The sequence below is a fragment of the Camellia sinensis genome, chromosome 14 (assembly GCF_055761805.1).
Source record: "Camellia sinensis isolate YWXY chromosome 14, ASM5576180v1, whole genome shotgun sequence".
NCBI classification, from domain to species: domain Eukaryota; kingdom Viridiplantae; phylum Streptophyta; class Magnoliopsida; order Ericales; family Theaceae; genus Camellia; species Camellia sinensis.
In genome coordinates this window covers 128,570,961-128,587,252 of record NC_138974.1, presented here as the reverse complement: position 1 = coordinate 128,587,252, position 16,292 = coordinate 128,570,961, and the positions used below count along the sequence as shown (strand labels likewise).

The following is a 16,292-nucleotide window of genomic DNA, read 5'->3' as shown; positions in this document are numbered from 1 at the left end:
AATCAAGACTATCCTCCACCAATAGCCCAAAGCAATTTATTTTTAAACAGATAATAAATGCATCAATAGATAATTTGACAACAATTTCATAAGTGAGCGATTAATAAATCCAACCCCACCATTCCCTCTTATAATGGGCTAATTTCATTATTTCCAACTCAATTCCATATTTCCATAACATTCCCAAATTAATTATATAAATTAATTCATACAACAATTTAGGGCTTTCTCCACATTTTTCTCTACAATGACCCAAAGGTCTCATATATCATCAACAACATCAATACCATCATTTTAAGACCCAAGATACACATTTATGAGTCAAAATAACCAAACCCCTCTTTATTCATTTTGAAACCCTAACACCCAAAATTACCCAACTTCAACATTACATCAAAATGACCAATAGTTTATGTCAAAGACCATAAAAATGAGTAGTTATCCCTACCTCAAATTCGGAGCTCAAAGGAGAAGATGAAGAAATTTGAAAGTGTTCCAAACCCCAATATTTTCGGATCAAAATGTAGCCCTCAACAAGCTCCACACTTTTTACAAAGGCCCAAGGATAGAAGACCACTCATACTAGATCAAACCCTAGAGAGAAGTTGGAGTTTTAGAGTAAGGTGCTCTCCAATGAAGGTTTTAAAAAAGTAGGAGAGAGAAAGAAAGTCAAAAAGTGATCCAAAATGTCACTTTTCGGACTGATATAAAAGTCGCCCCGCTCGAGCGTGGAACTCCCCGCTCGAGCGTCAGACACAAACTCACGCTCGAGCGTGAAAAGCGCCGCTCGAGCGTCGATTGCACACTTCCAGAAGTTTTGTAGACCATGGTCCCCGCTCGAGCGGAGGAACAAAATCGAAAGGGCCCGCTCGAGCGTCAAAACTCTCACTCGAGTGTACGATAACTTGCAGAGAAAATACTGGGAGATGAATATTCACGCTCGAGCGTCAAAACGCCCGCTCGAGCGTGAAGGCCAAAATCTGGGCATCAACTTTTAATTTCTAAACACAACCAATCTCTTCCAAACCTGCCCAACACAACCCAAGACTCAAATACAAAGAGTAAAGGATGAAAATGAGAATAAGATAACAACATAACCACGGAACCAAGTCCGGAATACAATAAACAAAGGAAGGGAAAATCGGGATCGCTATAGTTGAAAAAGATACTCCTTTAGGCTTTGGGCCACTTCGATCAACCTATTGCTAGCTCCATCATAACTAAGGGCAAGAAGGAAGTGCGCAAGTAAGGAGAAGTATAGGGCATGTTGACGATAACCTCGCCGGAGAAGGTCACCCCTGTCCCCAATACTCGAAAAGCGATAAATCAAACCGAGAATATCTACCTCCCCGTCGTGGGCCAGAGATCGAGTCTCATGCAAAGTAAGCCCACACATCTGTTCCAAAACCTTTGGATGGCCAAAGCAGGGCTGGGGCACAATTTTCTCATCACGCCCGGACTCCATCAAAGCTTGAAATTCTTTGAGTGTGGGGCACATTTCTTGGGCCCTGAAGCAAAAGACGTGTGTTACAAGGTTCTAACATTGAACATCGACATGGAGGAACAGGAAACAAAGCGAAGTACGACTCAAAGGAAACATAGCATTTATGCCACAATCGCAAAAAGTCACCTTTTCCAAGCTGTCCAAAGTGGTTATCCAGTCTCGGAGCCTATTGTTGAGTAAAATCTCCATCTTTAGAGCAAAGTATTAAAGACATGCTATTTTGCCAGAAAAAACAACATAGGAGCACTTTTTATAAAGTTTGAGAAGAGGCAGTGCATGACAGCTGGACCATATCCACTGACATCTTTTTTTGGACCGGCCGTGCCTTATTGGGGCCCGACTGTGTCTATTTGGACTAGGCCGGGTCTAAATATCTGCCCAAGTCAGAGCAATTGTAGAAGAAGGCTGGCTCTTGCCTTGGTTCACCATGATTGTATTTTGAGTTTTGCTTTGTTTGCATCGAATGTTATTAGTGTGTTTTAGGTTATTTTTATTTCTTTTTTTTGTTATCGAGTTATATTTTATATTTTGTCCAGTTGTAAGTATCTAATTCAAGAATAAATTCAAGGCAAGCATTATTGTGAAGTATTGTTACGCAACGGTTATGCAAGGGAAACCATCCAAATTTTCTCTTTTCATAAATCGGTGCGTATATTTAATAAAAATATTAATAAAACATTTAGGTCTTATTTGGTTTGTTTTTCAAAAAAATTTTTGGGAAAAATTCTGTATTAACAAATTTTTAAGAGTAATCAAACCAAACAAATTTTTTCAAAAAAAAATCTCAAAATTTTGTTTGGTTACATACTTTTGAAAATCACACACTCTCTCATACACATCAAATTAATCATTTTTTTTAAAACTCTCTCTCCAAAACAATTTTCCAAAACTATTTCTGAAAAAAATAAACCAAACAAATTTTCGTACTTTTTATTTCAAAAACTACTCTACAAACACAAATCAAACACAGCCTTAGAATTCTTAACATTTTATATATAATTTTTTTATTGATAGCGTTATTAACTCTTTAATATTGTTCCCAAACTTCTCCCAAGCCTATTTAAGCCAAGTTTGAGAAGTCTCAAATAATTTTATTTATTTATTTTTTTTTATCACGTCACCTTTCTACTTTTTTACACATCTTTTTATAAAAAAAATAAAAAATACGCTTATTTAGTTCACCGAACAACCCTCAGAAGTGTCGCTGCAACTGCATAAATCTCATTCACCAACTCCAAAAAAAACCCAAAAGGGTCAGAGACAGAGAGACCCGATCGAAGTAAAATGGGTTCGTCGAGTGCTATGCGAGAGCTGCAGCGAGAACTCGAGTCCAAAGGCAACGATCTCAGCAAACTCCAGAAAGGCAACTCTCTCTTTCTCTCATCCTCGTCCTCCAATCTAACCCTAACCCTAATTCAACCTCTTTTTCTTTTTCTTTTTCTTTTTTTTGTGTGTTTTTTTTAAACAGATATCGCAAAGAACCATCAGGTCAGAAAGAAGTACACCATCCAGCTCGGCGAAAACGAGCTTGTCCTCAAGGTCTCCCTGTCTCTCTCGCTCTCTCTCTCTCTCTCTCTCTATATATATATATATATTAAAATATATAACTCATTTGATTGTGATTATGGTTTGTGATCATTGGGGTTGTTATTGAAGGAGCTGGATTTGTTGAATGAAGATGCGAATGTGTACAAATTGATAGGACCTGTACTCGTGAAGCAGGATTTAGCAGAGGCCAATGCGAATGTCCGCAAGCGAATTGATTACATTTCTGCTGAATTGTATGTTTCTTTCTTTCTTTTCTTTTTTTTTTTCTTTTTTTCCTTACCTTTCTTCACGGATTTCGTTTTTAGTTCTTGCCAATTCGGAATTCTTGTTTATGCAATTATAGGCATGTTGAATTCCTGCCTAAGTCGTTATCTATGAAGCGCGGGTGCGATATGAGTATGTCGATACGGCAAATTCTTAAAAAAGTACGGTACGGGTACGGATACGGATACGTTATTTTTTTTAAAAAAAATTTATTTATTTTTTTTAAAAATTATTTTTTTTTAAATTTTTTTAAAAAAAAAAAAAAAATTTATAGTTAAGCATCCAACATATAAATCAAAGTTTCAATTTCAAAATTAAAAAGAGAACAGCATGTCTAAAAAGTTATATAATTTTTTCGTTTTCTTTTTTGATTATTTAAAATATGATACAAAAGAGAAAAATAATGACTCATGGGTAAAGGGTGTTGGAAATAAATTACTTAATATTTTCAAAATTGAAAGAAGAATAATAAGGACTGCAATAAATTCTAGCTAATAAAGGTTGCAATAAAGGCTTTAACATTTTCAAAACTCTCTGTACCCATGCTGTACACACGATGTACTCATGCTGTACCTAAATGTATTTGTCATACCCAGCATGTATTCGGCGTATCCGGTATGCGTATCTACACCCACTAAGGTGGTCGTACGACACCATTTTTGTAGTACCCGTGCTTTATAGGTCTCAATTTGTCGGTTTTTAATTTTTTTTTTTTTTTAAAATTGTCATTGTTTAATTGGTTGGGGGTATAATTTTAGTGAAAACACGATTTGATTCGCAGATCCTTAATGATGGTTTATTGAAATTTCTAGCAGTTTTGAGATGACCCTTTTTCGTATTATGCTGTGTTTGATTTATGGATTTGGGAAGGGATTTGAAAAGGGAAAGGAAAAGGTAGGTGAAATGTTTGTGAAATATAACTACATTTCACCTACATTCCCTTTCCCCTTCCAAATTCCTTTCCAAATTTATTAACCAAGCACATTTCCCCTTCCAAATTCCTTCCCAAATTTATTAACCAAGCACAACCTTACTGTCAGAGAATGGGAATGGTGTAGTTGAACCCAAAATTGAAGGGAATTATTTGGTATTTGGGAATCTTAATAATGCCCTGTTGATGAAATTTATGCTACTTAATTGTTTGAATGTAGAAAAGAACTACAATGCAATGGGGTCGACAAATTGAACAAGAAATACACAGTGGAGAAATTTCTAGTGTATCAATAGAGAAACCTATATTACAAAACAATTTGTCATTGCTGTTTGTTGTGATGGATAGATGGGTGTAGATGCTTTGTAAATTTAAAAATCCTCCTTTTCAATTTCCCCCCCTTTTTTCTTGATGTATTTTTTGTTGTTTTTCCCAACATTTGTTTGTTATTATATATCCCATTTCATGATCTTTCATGTTTTATTTTCCTTATTTTGTTCTGAGGACCCTTGCAATTTCACTAAAATTTCACTCCGGTCTTTCAGCTTTCACCAAAATCCCACTTGACCACTCTACTTTTAATTGTGCCTTAATAAAAATGTCATGTTTGGCTCATATGCCAATTTCTATTAGCCTCACGCCATATAGACAGAAGGGTGACATTGTAATTTGACTTAATAATCACAATTAAAAGTATAGGGATACTAAGTGTAATTAACCCTATATAGTTTTTTATTTGTAATGTTTACAATTATTAGCATGACTATCTCAAAGGATAAAAAATTTGGAAATTGTGTAATTAAGTCTTGTTTGGTTTATATTGTTTTTTCTAAAAATTGAGTTTTTTGATTTTCAATTTTTTTTTTTTTTTTGTTTTTAGTGAATTTTTAAAAATATTGTATGCAAATTATTTATTTTTTTAGATACATCTAATCTAGATATACTTAAAAAATATATTTGTGGGATTTTTTTTAAAAAAATTTACTAAATACAAAAAAGAAAAGAAAAAATGAAAATTCATTATATTTTCATATTTTATTGTATTCAATGAATTTTTTAAGGACTTTTGTACAAATTTTATACTTTTTAAGTGTATCCTTTTTTTTTTTTGGATTGGCACCTGTAGGGGTGTTCACGGGTCGGCCGGGGTTGGGTTCACCCCTAACCCGTCCACCTAATTGAACATGTCGGGTTTGAAAAATGATCACCCACCATTGACTGTTACAACGTTCGAAATTGACCGAGCCAAACTATTTGGTTTGGCGGTCAGATCAGACGGGTGATTCACGCATCCATTTCCTTACCTTTCAGCCTCTCTTAGCATGTAACAAACATCCAAATCAAAGATGTATACAACTCACATTTATATAATGATAATGATTCAATCCAAATACCATCCTCATACAACTAGATTAGAGATATAGAATCGAAAGAAAAAAGAAAACAAAATAGAGGGAAAAGGCACTCCACAATTGCAAATATCAAATTGTAAAGAATGAGTTCTGCGGCTGGACATTACTTTAGAGAGATAAAAAGATAAAGCTTTTTGTGTGAAATTCCACCAGTCATCTTCATCTTCATCAATCTATGTACTTTGCCACTTGGGGTTTGGTAGACTTGAAAAATTAAGAAAATGGTACAAAGAGAGAGATGGTTGAGTGAGAGGAAGAGGGAGACGAGAAAGTGAAAGAATGAAAGAGAAGAGAGTCGAAAGGGTTTGTGATAGAGAGAAGAAAGGAGCGAGAGAAGAGAGGAGAGACGAAGGAGTAATGATAGGGTGGGAAAAGACAAAGGGTCTGTGAGAGAGAAATGAGAAGGTCATATAGAGACAAAAACAGATGGGGAAGGGAAGAGAGAGAGAGACATTAAGATGAGAGATGGAGAGAGACGATTGAACTATGAGGGGGTTGCATCATGTGGGAAGTAAAGAGACTTTCTCTTGGAAAATAAATAAAGTTTTGAATTAAAAAGTTGAAATAACTATTATTGAGGGAAGTGTACAGTCCTTGTCTTGGGAAGGCAAAGTTCAATTTATCAAGAAAGGGAGAAGCATCGCATGGCCTGTAACGATCAATATAAATAAATATATATATAATATATATAATTCATACAGGTCGGGCTAGATGGAAAATCTTCAATTAAATTCGATGACCGATCAAAATCTGAATGGATTTCATGACTTCCAACTGTTGCCGACTAAGATAATGAAGAAACCGTCCATGGTGTGCTCGGGTTGAGCGGTTTTGGTTGGATTCGTTGGGTGGTTTGGATTTCTGAACACCCCTAGGCACTGGGGTGTCCGGATCAAAGCCCGACTCTAGAGGTGCATAGGCCCTTGGTCAGGAGTTTCCCGCAAATGCACTATGGTGATTTCAAGGGTGTTCCCCTAGTCCGATAGTCTCTAAGAATTGTTAACACGTAAGAAGTGTCAATTCCTGAATCCTGGAGGGAGCACACCCCCAAGACTCAAGGCCTTGCCACTAGGCCAACCCGAGATTTATACTTTTTAAGTATATCAAGATTAAGTGGACCTAAAAAGTAAAAAAAATTGATTAAAATATTGGAAAAAATCACTAAAAATATAAAAATATAATTTGAAAACTCAGAAAAACTGTTTTTGGAAACTCCAAACCAAAAATTTCTCTGTTTTTTTTTTCCCCTTCATAATTTCATATTCAATATGGATATTGTTTAATATATCTCAACGAATAAGTTCCAAAATATATATATTTTTTTCGTGTACATTGAAAGTTGAATATGATATTTAAAAGTATGAAAAAAGAACCACTTGACATGTCAGCAATGCCACTCATGCTGGTGCAATTATATTCAAGGGTAAAATTGTCTGAAAATGAGATGGCAATTTAAAAAAATGTTATGCTCACAAACATTATTATGTGTGGGACTTAACTAGTTGATGAACTTGTAATGGAACATATCCTTATATGAGTACATGTTGGTGGGATTTTACACTAATAAACCCCATTTATGGCCTTAATGTAATAAATTCACACACATATTTGTCGTGGTATCCAGATTTAGGGTGTTTCTTGTGTCCAATACCTCATTTCCATGCCCCGTCTATTGGATTATTATTATGGTTATCGTCATTGTTTTAAAATTTGGTGGAAGCTTTTAGATTGGGCATTGAAATATAAATTTCTATGTTTGTTGGGCTGAGATACAACACGTGCCATAAAATAGTATACTTTTGTGTACTTGCTTTTTATCTATAATGTATGTTTGCATTCCCTTGGTAGTGGCTTCATCCTTTTTACCTATAATTTAAGCACTCATGTAATAAACCATGTATGATGTATCTCTTTTCACATTCTCTTCTCTTCCTCTTTATTTCTCTTCGCCTTCCTCTTTTATTTTACTTATGTTCTTGGTGCTTGGTATATTCTATGTGAATATAAATTGTGTTTCTGTACAACATAAGTATGTTTGCAGTACATATGTTGGTGGAAACTTTTAGATTGGGCATTGAAATATAAATTGCTATATGCTTATTGGGTTGAGTTGAGATACAACACATGCCATAAAATAGAATACTTTTGTGTACTTATTTTTTATCTACGATGTATGTTTGCATTACCTTGGTAGTGACTTCATTCGTTTTAACTATAATTTAAGCACTTATGTAATAAACCATGTATCCGTTTTCATATTCTCCTCCTCTTCCTCTTTATTACTCTTCTCCTTCCACTTCTATTGTACTTATTGTTCTTGGTGCTTTGGTATATTCTATGTGAATATAAATTGTGTTTCCATACAATAGGAAACGTTTGGATGCAACTCTACAAGATCTAGAAGAAAAACAAAATAGTAAGAAAGATGCGGTTAGTATCATTTCCTCTCTTTACATGTTATAATTTTCATTCTCATTATATCCATGCCACTTCATGTAGTCTTCAATTATGATCAACTAGGTTATAATTTTTCATGGCTTTTGGTAGTTGATGTTGATGCTAATCCTAATGCTAATGCTAACTCTATAAAAGTTGTGGCATTGTTTGGTTAGGATTGCGATACAACACTTTTGCTTTTGGGAAAATAATGGCCTTGTTTGGTTTGTTTTTCAGGAGAGAAAAATTTTTGGGAAAAATTCTCTACAAACAAATTTTCAAGAATAATCAAACCAAACAAATTTTTCCAAAAAAAATCTCAAAATTTTATTTGGTTACCTACTTTCCAAAATCACTCTCTCTCTCATACACATCAAATCAATCACTTTTTTTAAAACTCTCTCCCCAAAACAATTTTTCAAAACCATTTCTGAAAAAAGGCAAATCAAATAAGTTTTCGTACTTTTTATTTCAAAAACTACTCTACAAACACAAACCAAACACACCCAATGTTTTTGATATTCAACAATTATGTTTACCTGAACCACCTAAAATTTGGAAAGAAATTTTTAGTTAGACTTGTCTAATTTCAAGGAAAGAAATGGACCCACTAATAGAAAATTGGGAAATTTCACTTAAAACTTGTCTAATTTCAAAGGAAAGAAACGGACCCACAAATAGAAAATTGGGAAATTTCACTTTGCCTTCTCAAATTACTACACTTGTGTCACTTTGCCCTCTGAACTCTCAATTTTAACAAAGGAAAATTACATAAAAGACTGAAAAGTATGAGCCCTGTCACAAATTAAATCTTGAATTTTTAATGTTTTCAAATTAAACCCTGAACTCATAAATTGATATCAATTTAATTCATCAATCCATCTATGTTAAAGACACTAACGAAGGGAGGATGATATTGTCATTTTGCACCCTCTTCTTCCTTTGATCTTTTTCCAATTGGAGTGCTTGCAAAAGCAAATGGCCGGGTCTCATGATCCTCGGGATTTTTAGAGACAATTCGAAAAATATCAAAAATTGTATTCCTAAAACATTGTGTCAACCCTTGCAACATTGAAACATTATTTTGGGTATATTGATACTTATACCTATATACTAGTATATATGGTTGGTGCTACGCATGATGTTGCCATGGCAGTGGTAGAGCTGTAGTCTTAGGTAGATACTATATATACTCCGTGCTACACATGATGTTGCCATGCCAGTGGTAGAGCTATAGCCTTGTGGCATGTAATATTAATACATATGTATAAGAATCAATAATAATATTATGATGATCATATTTTTTTCATAATGTTTTGTTTACCATCTCATGTATCAACACTGTATTGGTGGTAAACAAAATATCATATGGGCATCCTAGCATTATTGGTATTTGACGTCATCCCCATCTTTTTGTAGTATATCACTAGCAGTCCTCTGTGAGTGCAGCACACACCCTCCTAAGAATATGGCAAATGTTAACGAGTGCTCTTGGGGCACTTGTTAATTTGTAATTAATTATTTATTACATATTAAGAAGTTAGTGAATTAATATATTGATTTTTATTATCATTAAATAAGTTATTAAATGTGAGGTTTTCAACTACTTATAGTAATTGTAGTAGTTATTAAATTATTGACTATCAAATATGCCCTTGTTTGAAGCCATGATAAATACATAAATAAAAATAATAATATTGAAAATGGTCTTGCCATATATTTAGATTTAACGTACTTTGAATTAATTACATTGTAATTAAAGACATAATTTTTTAAAATTAAATGGATTTCATTTAGTACAACATGGTATAAGCTTTTTTGAGGGCTACTATATATAACCTAAATATTTCACCAAAAATTTTCGCTTCTTATTTGATTTCGCATGTGATATGACGGGTTTCGTCATTTTTTAAATATGATGGGCCCACATATACATATGGTATTTATTGCATGAATACACATATGAGGCGAGTTAAAGGGGTGAAATTATATGCGGTGTTAAATAACATTTCTCAGCTACTTAGTTGATTTATCATTTTACTTGTGTATTCATCATGACTCCAACCAAATTTATATATGGTAGCAAAAGAAATTATTTAGTAAATAGTTGAAAACTTTGCATTTAATAGCTTATTTAATGATAAAAAATTTATTTATCAATTCACTCCGTTTTTAGTATAAATAGATTTACTAATTACACCTTAACAAGTGTCTCAAGAGTACTTATTAGCATTTGCCTTTAGAAACCAAATAAATTTCTAACATATATAAACATATATGTTAGAAACTTTGAACATATAAATTAGTTATTTCTTAACAAGTGCCCAACTCACTTGTTAGCAGGACCCTAAAAATAATTCCAAAGATGATAAAACATTTACAATAATGGATGAAATGAATACATAAGAAACTCAGAAATAGTTTACCAATAATGCTATGATGATCATATTTGTGTACCATAATTTGTTTATCATCTCATGTGTCAGCATTGCATTAGTCTAAAGAGTCCCCATCACTTATGTTTTTGTCTAATGCAATTGTGATACATGAGATGATAAATAAATTATGATATAAAAATAAGGTCATCATAACATTGTTGATATGTTACCAAAAAACAATCATGGTGCAGGAGGTCTGAATACTGCCATGCAGAAATCAGCAAGAATCTAAAACTGTCAAAGTAGTAAATTCATGAAACCAAAATTGTCAAAATTTTGTAAAGAACCTAAAATATAAAAACATTACAAGCACAAGAGAAGTTATAATATTCCCAATGAAGAAAGGACAAGAAAGTAGTTTCACTCAAACAATAAATGTGATATTCTAAATAAGGTCAACTGAATGGTGAATGCCCCAAAAGCTCTGATTGTTCCTTGTTTTAAAGCACAAAAAGGTAGGGCAATTGTGGAAGAAAATAGCAAAATAGAAGCGATGCACTTCAGCAAATCGTAAGAGCCTCTTATAGTAGTGTAGATAAGTATATATATTGATATATACCTACATGTATTTATTCGCTCACACAACTTGATGACAGTGGTGACTTGAAGAATGACAATTACCTTATTGTCAGTGTGACATTGTGCACCCAAGCATCCTACATTGACCCTGGATCAATGATGGATCGATGAAGTGAATCGAATGAGAAGGGGTGATGTTGGTGAATTGAAGTGTGAGGGACTGTCATGTGGTAAAGGGGGAAGAGAGAGTAGGGGTAGCGGTGGTAGAGGGGCAGACAAAGGCTAGGGGTAGCGTTGTTGGAGGGGGAGAGACGGTGGGATTGGTGCTGGGGGTTGAAGACTATTCTTCTCATCTTCTCAATGGAGGAGACAATTTTGGTAAAGGTTTGGTGGAGGTTGAGAGGGCGGCTGTGGTGGGAGGGTTAAGTGGAGGTGGGAGAGGGAGAGGGCAACCACTAGCTGCGAGATGTGGGAAAGGCAGAGGTGAGTGATCAAATTCAAATGTGTTAATGCGGATGGTTTTGATTTGTTGGATGATTGATAAGTTGGGATTGTAATTGGTATGGTCAATCTTAGTTATGGGATATACATTAAGTTAAAAGAGTAAAAGATACTTTGTCACATGTACTACAATTTTTTTTCTCTGTTAGACAATATAGTAAAGATGGACGAATGTCTAAGATTGTGTGCTATGTAAAAAATGGTAGTTTTTTTGAAATTTTTTGAAACTTAGGATTGAATTTGTTACAAGGGTGAAACCTTGGGGTTATGTAATTTTCCCTTTTAACAATTAACATCTTAAATTAATGAAATTGCTTCACTTTGCCCCAAATCATTAACGATGTTACAACAATTTGATTGAAAACTTCATTTTGACCCCCAAACTATCACATTTGTGTCACTTTATCCCCTTAACTATCAAGTTTAACAATTAAAACCTTAAACTATTGAAATTAATTCATTTGCCCTTGAATCATTAACGATGTTACATATTTTTATGGAAGACTGTATAAACTGGCCACATTTGATAGTGTGAGGGCCGTTAGAGAGAAAAAAGAGTAATGTGTTCTCTTTTCTTTCAAGCTTTCGCAATTGTCCTACTTTTCTCACTCCTTTTTCTGTTTTTCCCTGAAACTTGGTTTGCTATTTGACCATTAAAAGGTAAAGAAAATGAGGTTTAATTGGCCTTCTTGAGAAAGAGAGGTTTCTTTGGAAGATATTGTTGCTAGTTTGAACAGGCTTTCGAATCTTCATGCTGATAAAAAATTGATCTTTTATATAAAAGACATTTATAGGAAGGACTATAATATCCTGTCACTTCATAGAAAATTAAGTTAATTTTATATTTTTAAAAGAGAATTAATAAAAATATTATAGTACTAAAATTTCGTTTATCAAGCTATGTATACTTCAATTACTGGTTTCATTCAAATTTGAAAATTTCAATTAGACATATTCTTTCCTTGATTTTGACCAATTAATAGAAATTTTGATTTTAATATTGATTTGATGGAACTTGCTAGAAATTGCAAAAGATGTGCAAGTTTATTGTCAATGTCATGATGCATCTGTACAACAATTAAATTAGCTTATGGTGTATATCTCTTTGCATAGAGGTGTATATATACATCAATAGGTACAATCTACAAACAGTCTCTCACTCCTGTCATCCCTAACTATAACTATTTCCTATGTTTGTTATGTTCCATCATTATTAAAATATACACTTATAGTCTTCCTAAAGGTTATAGGTACAAACAAGTAATCTCTCACTCCCCTCTTCCCCAACTATTTCCTACAAACTTGTTTTGTTCCATTGTTATTAATACTAGAGCGATTCTATGCACACGATGAATGTGTGAAACATGGTAGGACATGTGGCTGAGGGAGAGTAGGATATTTGATTATTTTGGAATGTGGTTTTCTTACGTTTTTGCCCAAACAATTACTAATGGGAATAGTTTAAACAATTGTAAAAATATATTTTTATTTGAATAATTTTGACAAAAGAATTAGCAATACACAACCTCATTTTTGTGTCCAACTGAGGTTTTCACTTTATAATATATAGTATAGATAGTATAGATATACACCTATACAAAGGCAAAGATTACTTGTTTGTGCCTATAGCATTTGTTGTGCTCCTCATTTTTAGTTTTTTCTTTTGACATCTTTAGGTCATATCAAAGGAGAAGTTTTAAAATTACCTATTAAAATAAATCTTTCAAATTACAAACCCGTAAGCTAAGAAGCCCGGACACTTTTAATGAAGGTCTTATATACAAGAATGCAAAATTTGTAAATAGTGCAAATAATGTGGGCTATTACTTTAATTGCTTCCATTTGTTCATAATATTTTGCAGATTTTAAAGTTGCAGCAAAGAATTCAATCTCTCCAGGCCGGAAAAGCAAAGGCATAAATGCCCTCTACTGGTTTGTGTCTTGCCTAGTTAGTAGCATCTGTGCTTTTGATCTCTGTTTTTTGAGCAAAACTACTATTCTAGTCACCAACCCCTACCATTTTGTTTGTGGATTTTGATGATTGGTTCTTGCAAGGAAAATGTGTGTTTTTTTTTTTTTTTTGACAACATTTTGTGCGAGATATGTCAAAGTTTAGGTTGTATTGTATGGAGTGCATCCTTCCTACGCATCCGAGTCGGTGGACCAATACGTGTAATGAGTTATCCTTGTATCTGATATATGTAGATCGTTACAAAAAATGTTGGCCATCAGTTGTTACAATTTATACTGCTTAAGTTGAACAAGTGTCTATGCTATCTGGAAAAAATAAAAGAGTTGGACTAGTGTCTAGGGCCTGTTTGGTATAGCTTCTAGCAAGGTAAAAGCTGGTGTAGCTTTTATGAGCTGCTCCTATAGCTTTTTTTATTCTTATTTAAAAAAATAATTATTTTTTTGGAGTATGTGTGTCAAATTGTTTTGTGCAATTTCTACGGACATAGTTTGTATAAGTTGAAATACGCTGATTATCCAGAAGTTGGGATAAGGGGGCTTTTAATTTTTAATTTTTTTTTATTATTCTTATCAGCACCAAACAAGCCCAAAAGCACCCTCATGCATATCCATAATGATTTTTTTTAAAACTTATTTAAGTTATTTTTGTGTCATAGAACATCAAACCTGTGTACAAATTTAAAAAAGAAAAAAAAGAAAAAAATAGGAAGCCAGAAGTCCGAAAGTTGTGGATTCCCTCATGTTCTTTCATGATGGAAGCCATTATATTGGTGAATGGGCCAATCTTTGGATTTTGGCTCTCTAGTTTTCTGTATGTCTCTGCTGGTTTTGGGTTTGCATTGCATTTCATTTGTTTTCTTTTTTTGGCTTGCAACTCCACACACACAAACACAAGCACAAGGCATGTTTTGTTGATTTAAGAGCATCCCTAGTAAGGTAGTATTTTGTGTTTTTTAAGCACAGTAAAAGTATATTTTATACAGTTTTGTTACAAATTATTCTAATATTTTGTTAAATTGTTGCAAATCCTTCATTAATTTTTTTTGTCAAAATTAAAATTTGATGAAAATTGGTTTAAAGTGTGTTTTATTTTATCAATTTTGTATTAAATCAATGGTGAGGTAATTTTTTCACCAAATCAAAGATTAACTAAATCCTTTACCAAATTTTCAATAGTTTTTCACATCAATAATAGTTAGGGGTGGACAATTGTCGGACCGGATTAACACTATATAATAAGAGACTTTATATTTGTTCAAATTTGGTCTAGTCTGGCTTGACCCGATCTTAATATCAGGTCTCTATATTTGTCCAAGCTCGGTCTAAAAAATAATTATAAATTTCAAGCCTATCTATTGGGCTATATGTTAAAAAAAAAAAAATTAAAACAATCTATAATTAAATTCAATTACACATTATATTTCTTAAATAAATATATTCACATCATTATAAATTGAAAGATTGTATGTATAAATTGAACGATTTTTTAAATGAATTTAATCACACATTATTACAAATGTGAGTTTCAATAAAATCAATAAAAATAAAATCTACATCTCAAAAAAAAATATTTTTTAATGTATTATAAATAATTAAATAATTAATTAATTTAATAGCGAGCTAGACTGGGTTGAAAGTAGGGGTGGGCATTTATCAATTTGGGCCGGGCCGACACTACTAATAAGAAATTTTGTGTTTACCCAAGCCCAATTTGGCCCAACCCGGCCCTAACATCGGGCCTTTACATTTGCCCAAGCCTGGTCTAAAAATAATTATAAATTCTAAGCCCACCAATCAGGCTATATGTTAAAAAAAAAAAAAACATTTCATAATTAAATTCAATCACATATTATATTTATTAAATAAATATACTGATATCATTATAAATTAAAAAATTGTGTATAAATTGAAAAATTCAATTACATCACCACAAATGTGAATTTTAATAAAATCAATAAAGATAAAGTTTAGATCACAACAAAAAAAATATATTTTAATATATATAATTAATTAATTTAATAGCGGGCCTAGCCAGGCTAAGCTGGGTTGAAAATATAAATTCCAAATCCAGTCCATTAATATATCAAGTTGAAAATATTGGCCCAACCTGTCCCTATGAGCCAAAATAACCTTCTCAAGTCCTAAAAAAATAAGGTTGGGATAGGCAAACTAGGTGGGCCAACAGGCCGATGCCTACCCCTAGTTAAAAGTATAAATTTCAAACCCAACCTATTAGTATTTTGAACTGAAAATGTTGGTCTAGTTTGACTTTCTGGGTTAAAACAACCTTTTCAAGTTCTAAAAAAATAAGACTGGACTGGACGAGTTGACCGGATTAACGCACCGATATCCATCCCTAATAATAGCCATGTTAGGTTGTAAGTAACAACAATTTAAGTCCTATCATAATTGAAGACTACTTGGAGTATGACCTAATTTACCACATTCAGTTATAATCAACACTACTTTAAGACATAATCAAACAAAATAATGAGACAGTCAATTTTGATTCAATAATTTGTCAGTCTCACCACCACTACCACAATGACTTATTACTTACCAAGGAAAAAAGTCAACTTTTTAGTTTATTTGAGTTATATTGTTCCTCTACTTTTTATTTATTTATTTTATATTTAAAAGAAAAATCAATAAGCCAAAAAAAAAAGAATCATTTCTCAAAATAAGCCTAAATATCAGTGTGGTTTCTAATTAACACCAATTTGCACTATAATTTGTATATTATATACATCATAAAGTTTGTATAATTT

The 16,292-nt window shown here is 32.9% G+C and overlaps 1 protein-coding gene across 6 annotated transcripts; it reads left to right on the top strand.

The window, feature by feature from the left end:
• Positions 1-2,639: 2,639 nt before the first annotated feature.
• PFD6 (prefoldin 6) lies at positions 2,640-13,968 on the top strand. 6 transcript variants are annotated; one of them, XM_082904085.1, is made up of 6 exons: positions 2,689-2,867; positions 2,973-3,043; positions 3,161-3,285; positions 3,396-3,477; positions 8,029-8,075; positions 13,416-13,702. In XM_082904085.1, coding segments are annotated over exons 1-6 (405 nt in total). In that variant the 5' UTR covers positions 2,689-2,788; the 3' UTR covers positions 13,417-13,702. The 6 variants fall into 6 exon arrangements, with proteins under 6 accessions (XP_082760209.1, XP_028101708.2, XP_082760213.1 ...); XM_082904084.1 differs by having other exon boundaries at positions 2,690-2,867; positions 8,029-8,089; positions 13,416-13,968; XM_082904083.1 differs by lacking the exon at positions 3,396-3,477 and having other exon boundaries at positions 2,640-2,867; positions 13,416-13,968.
• The last annotated feature ends 2,324 nt before the right edge of the window (positions 13,969-16,292 follow it).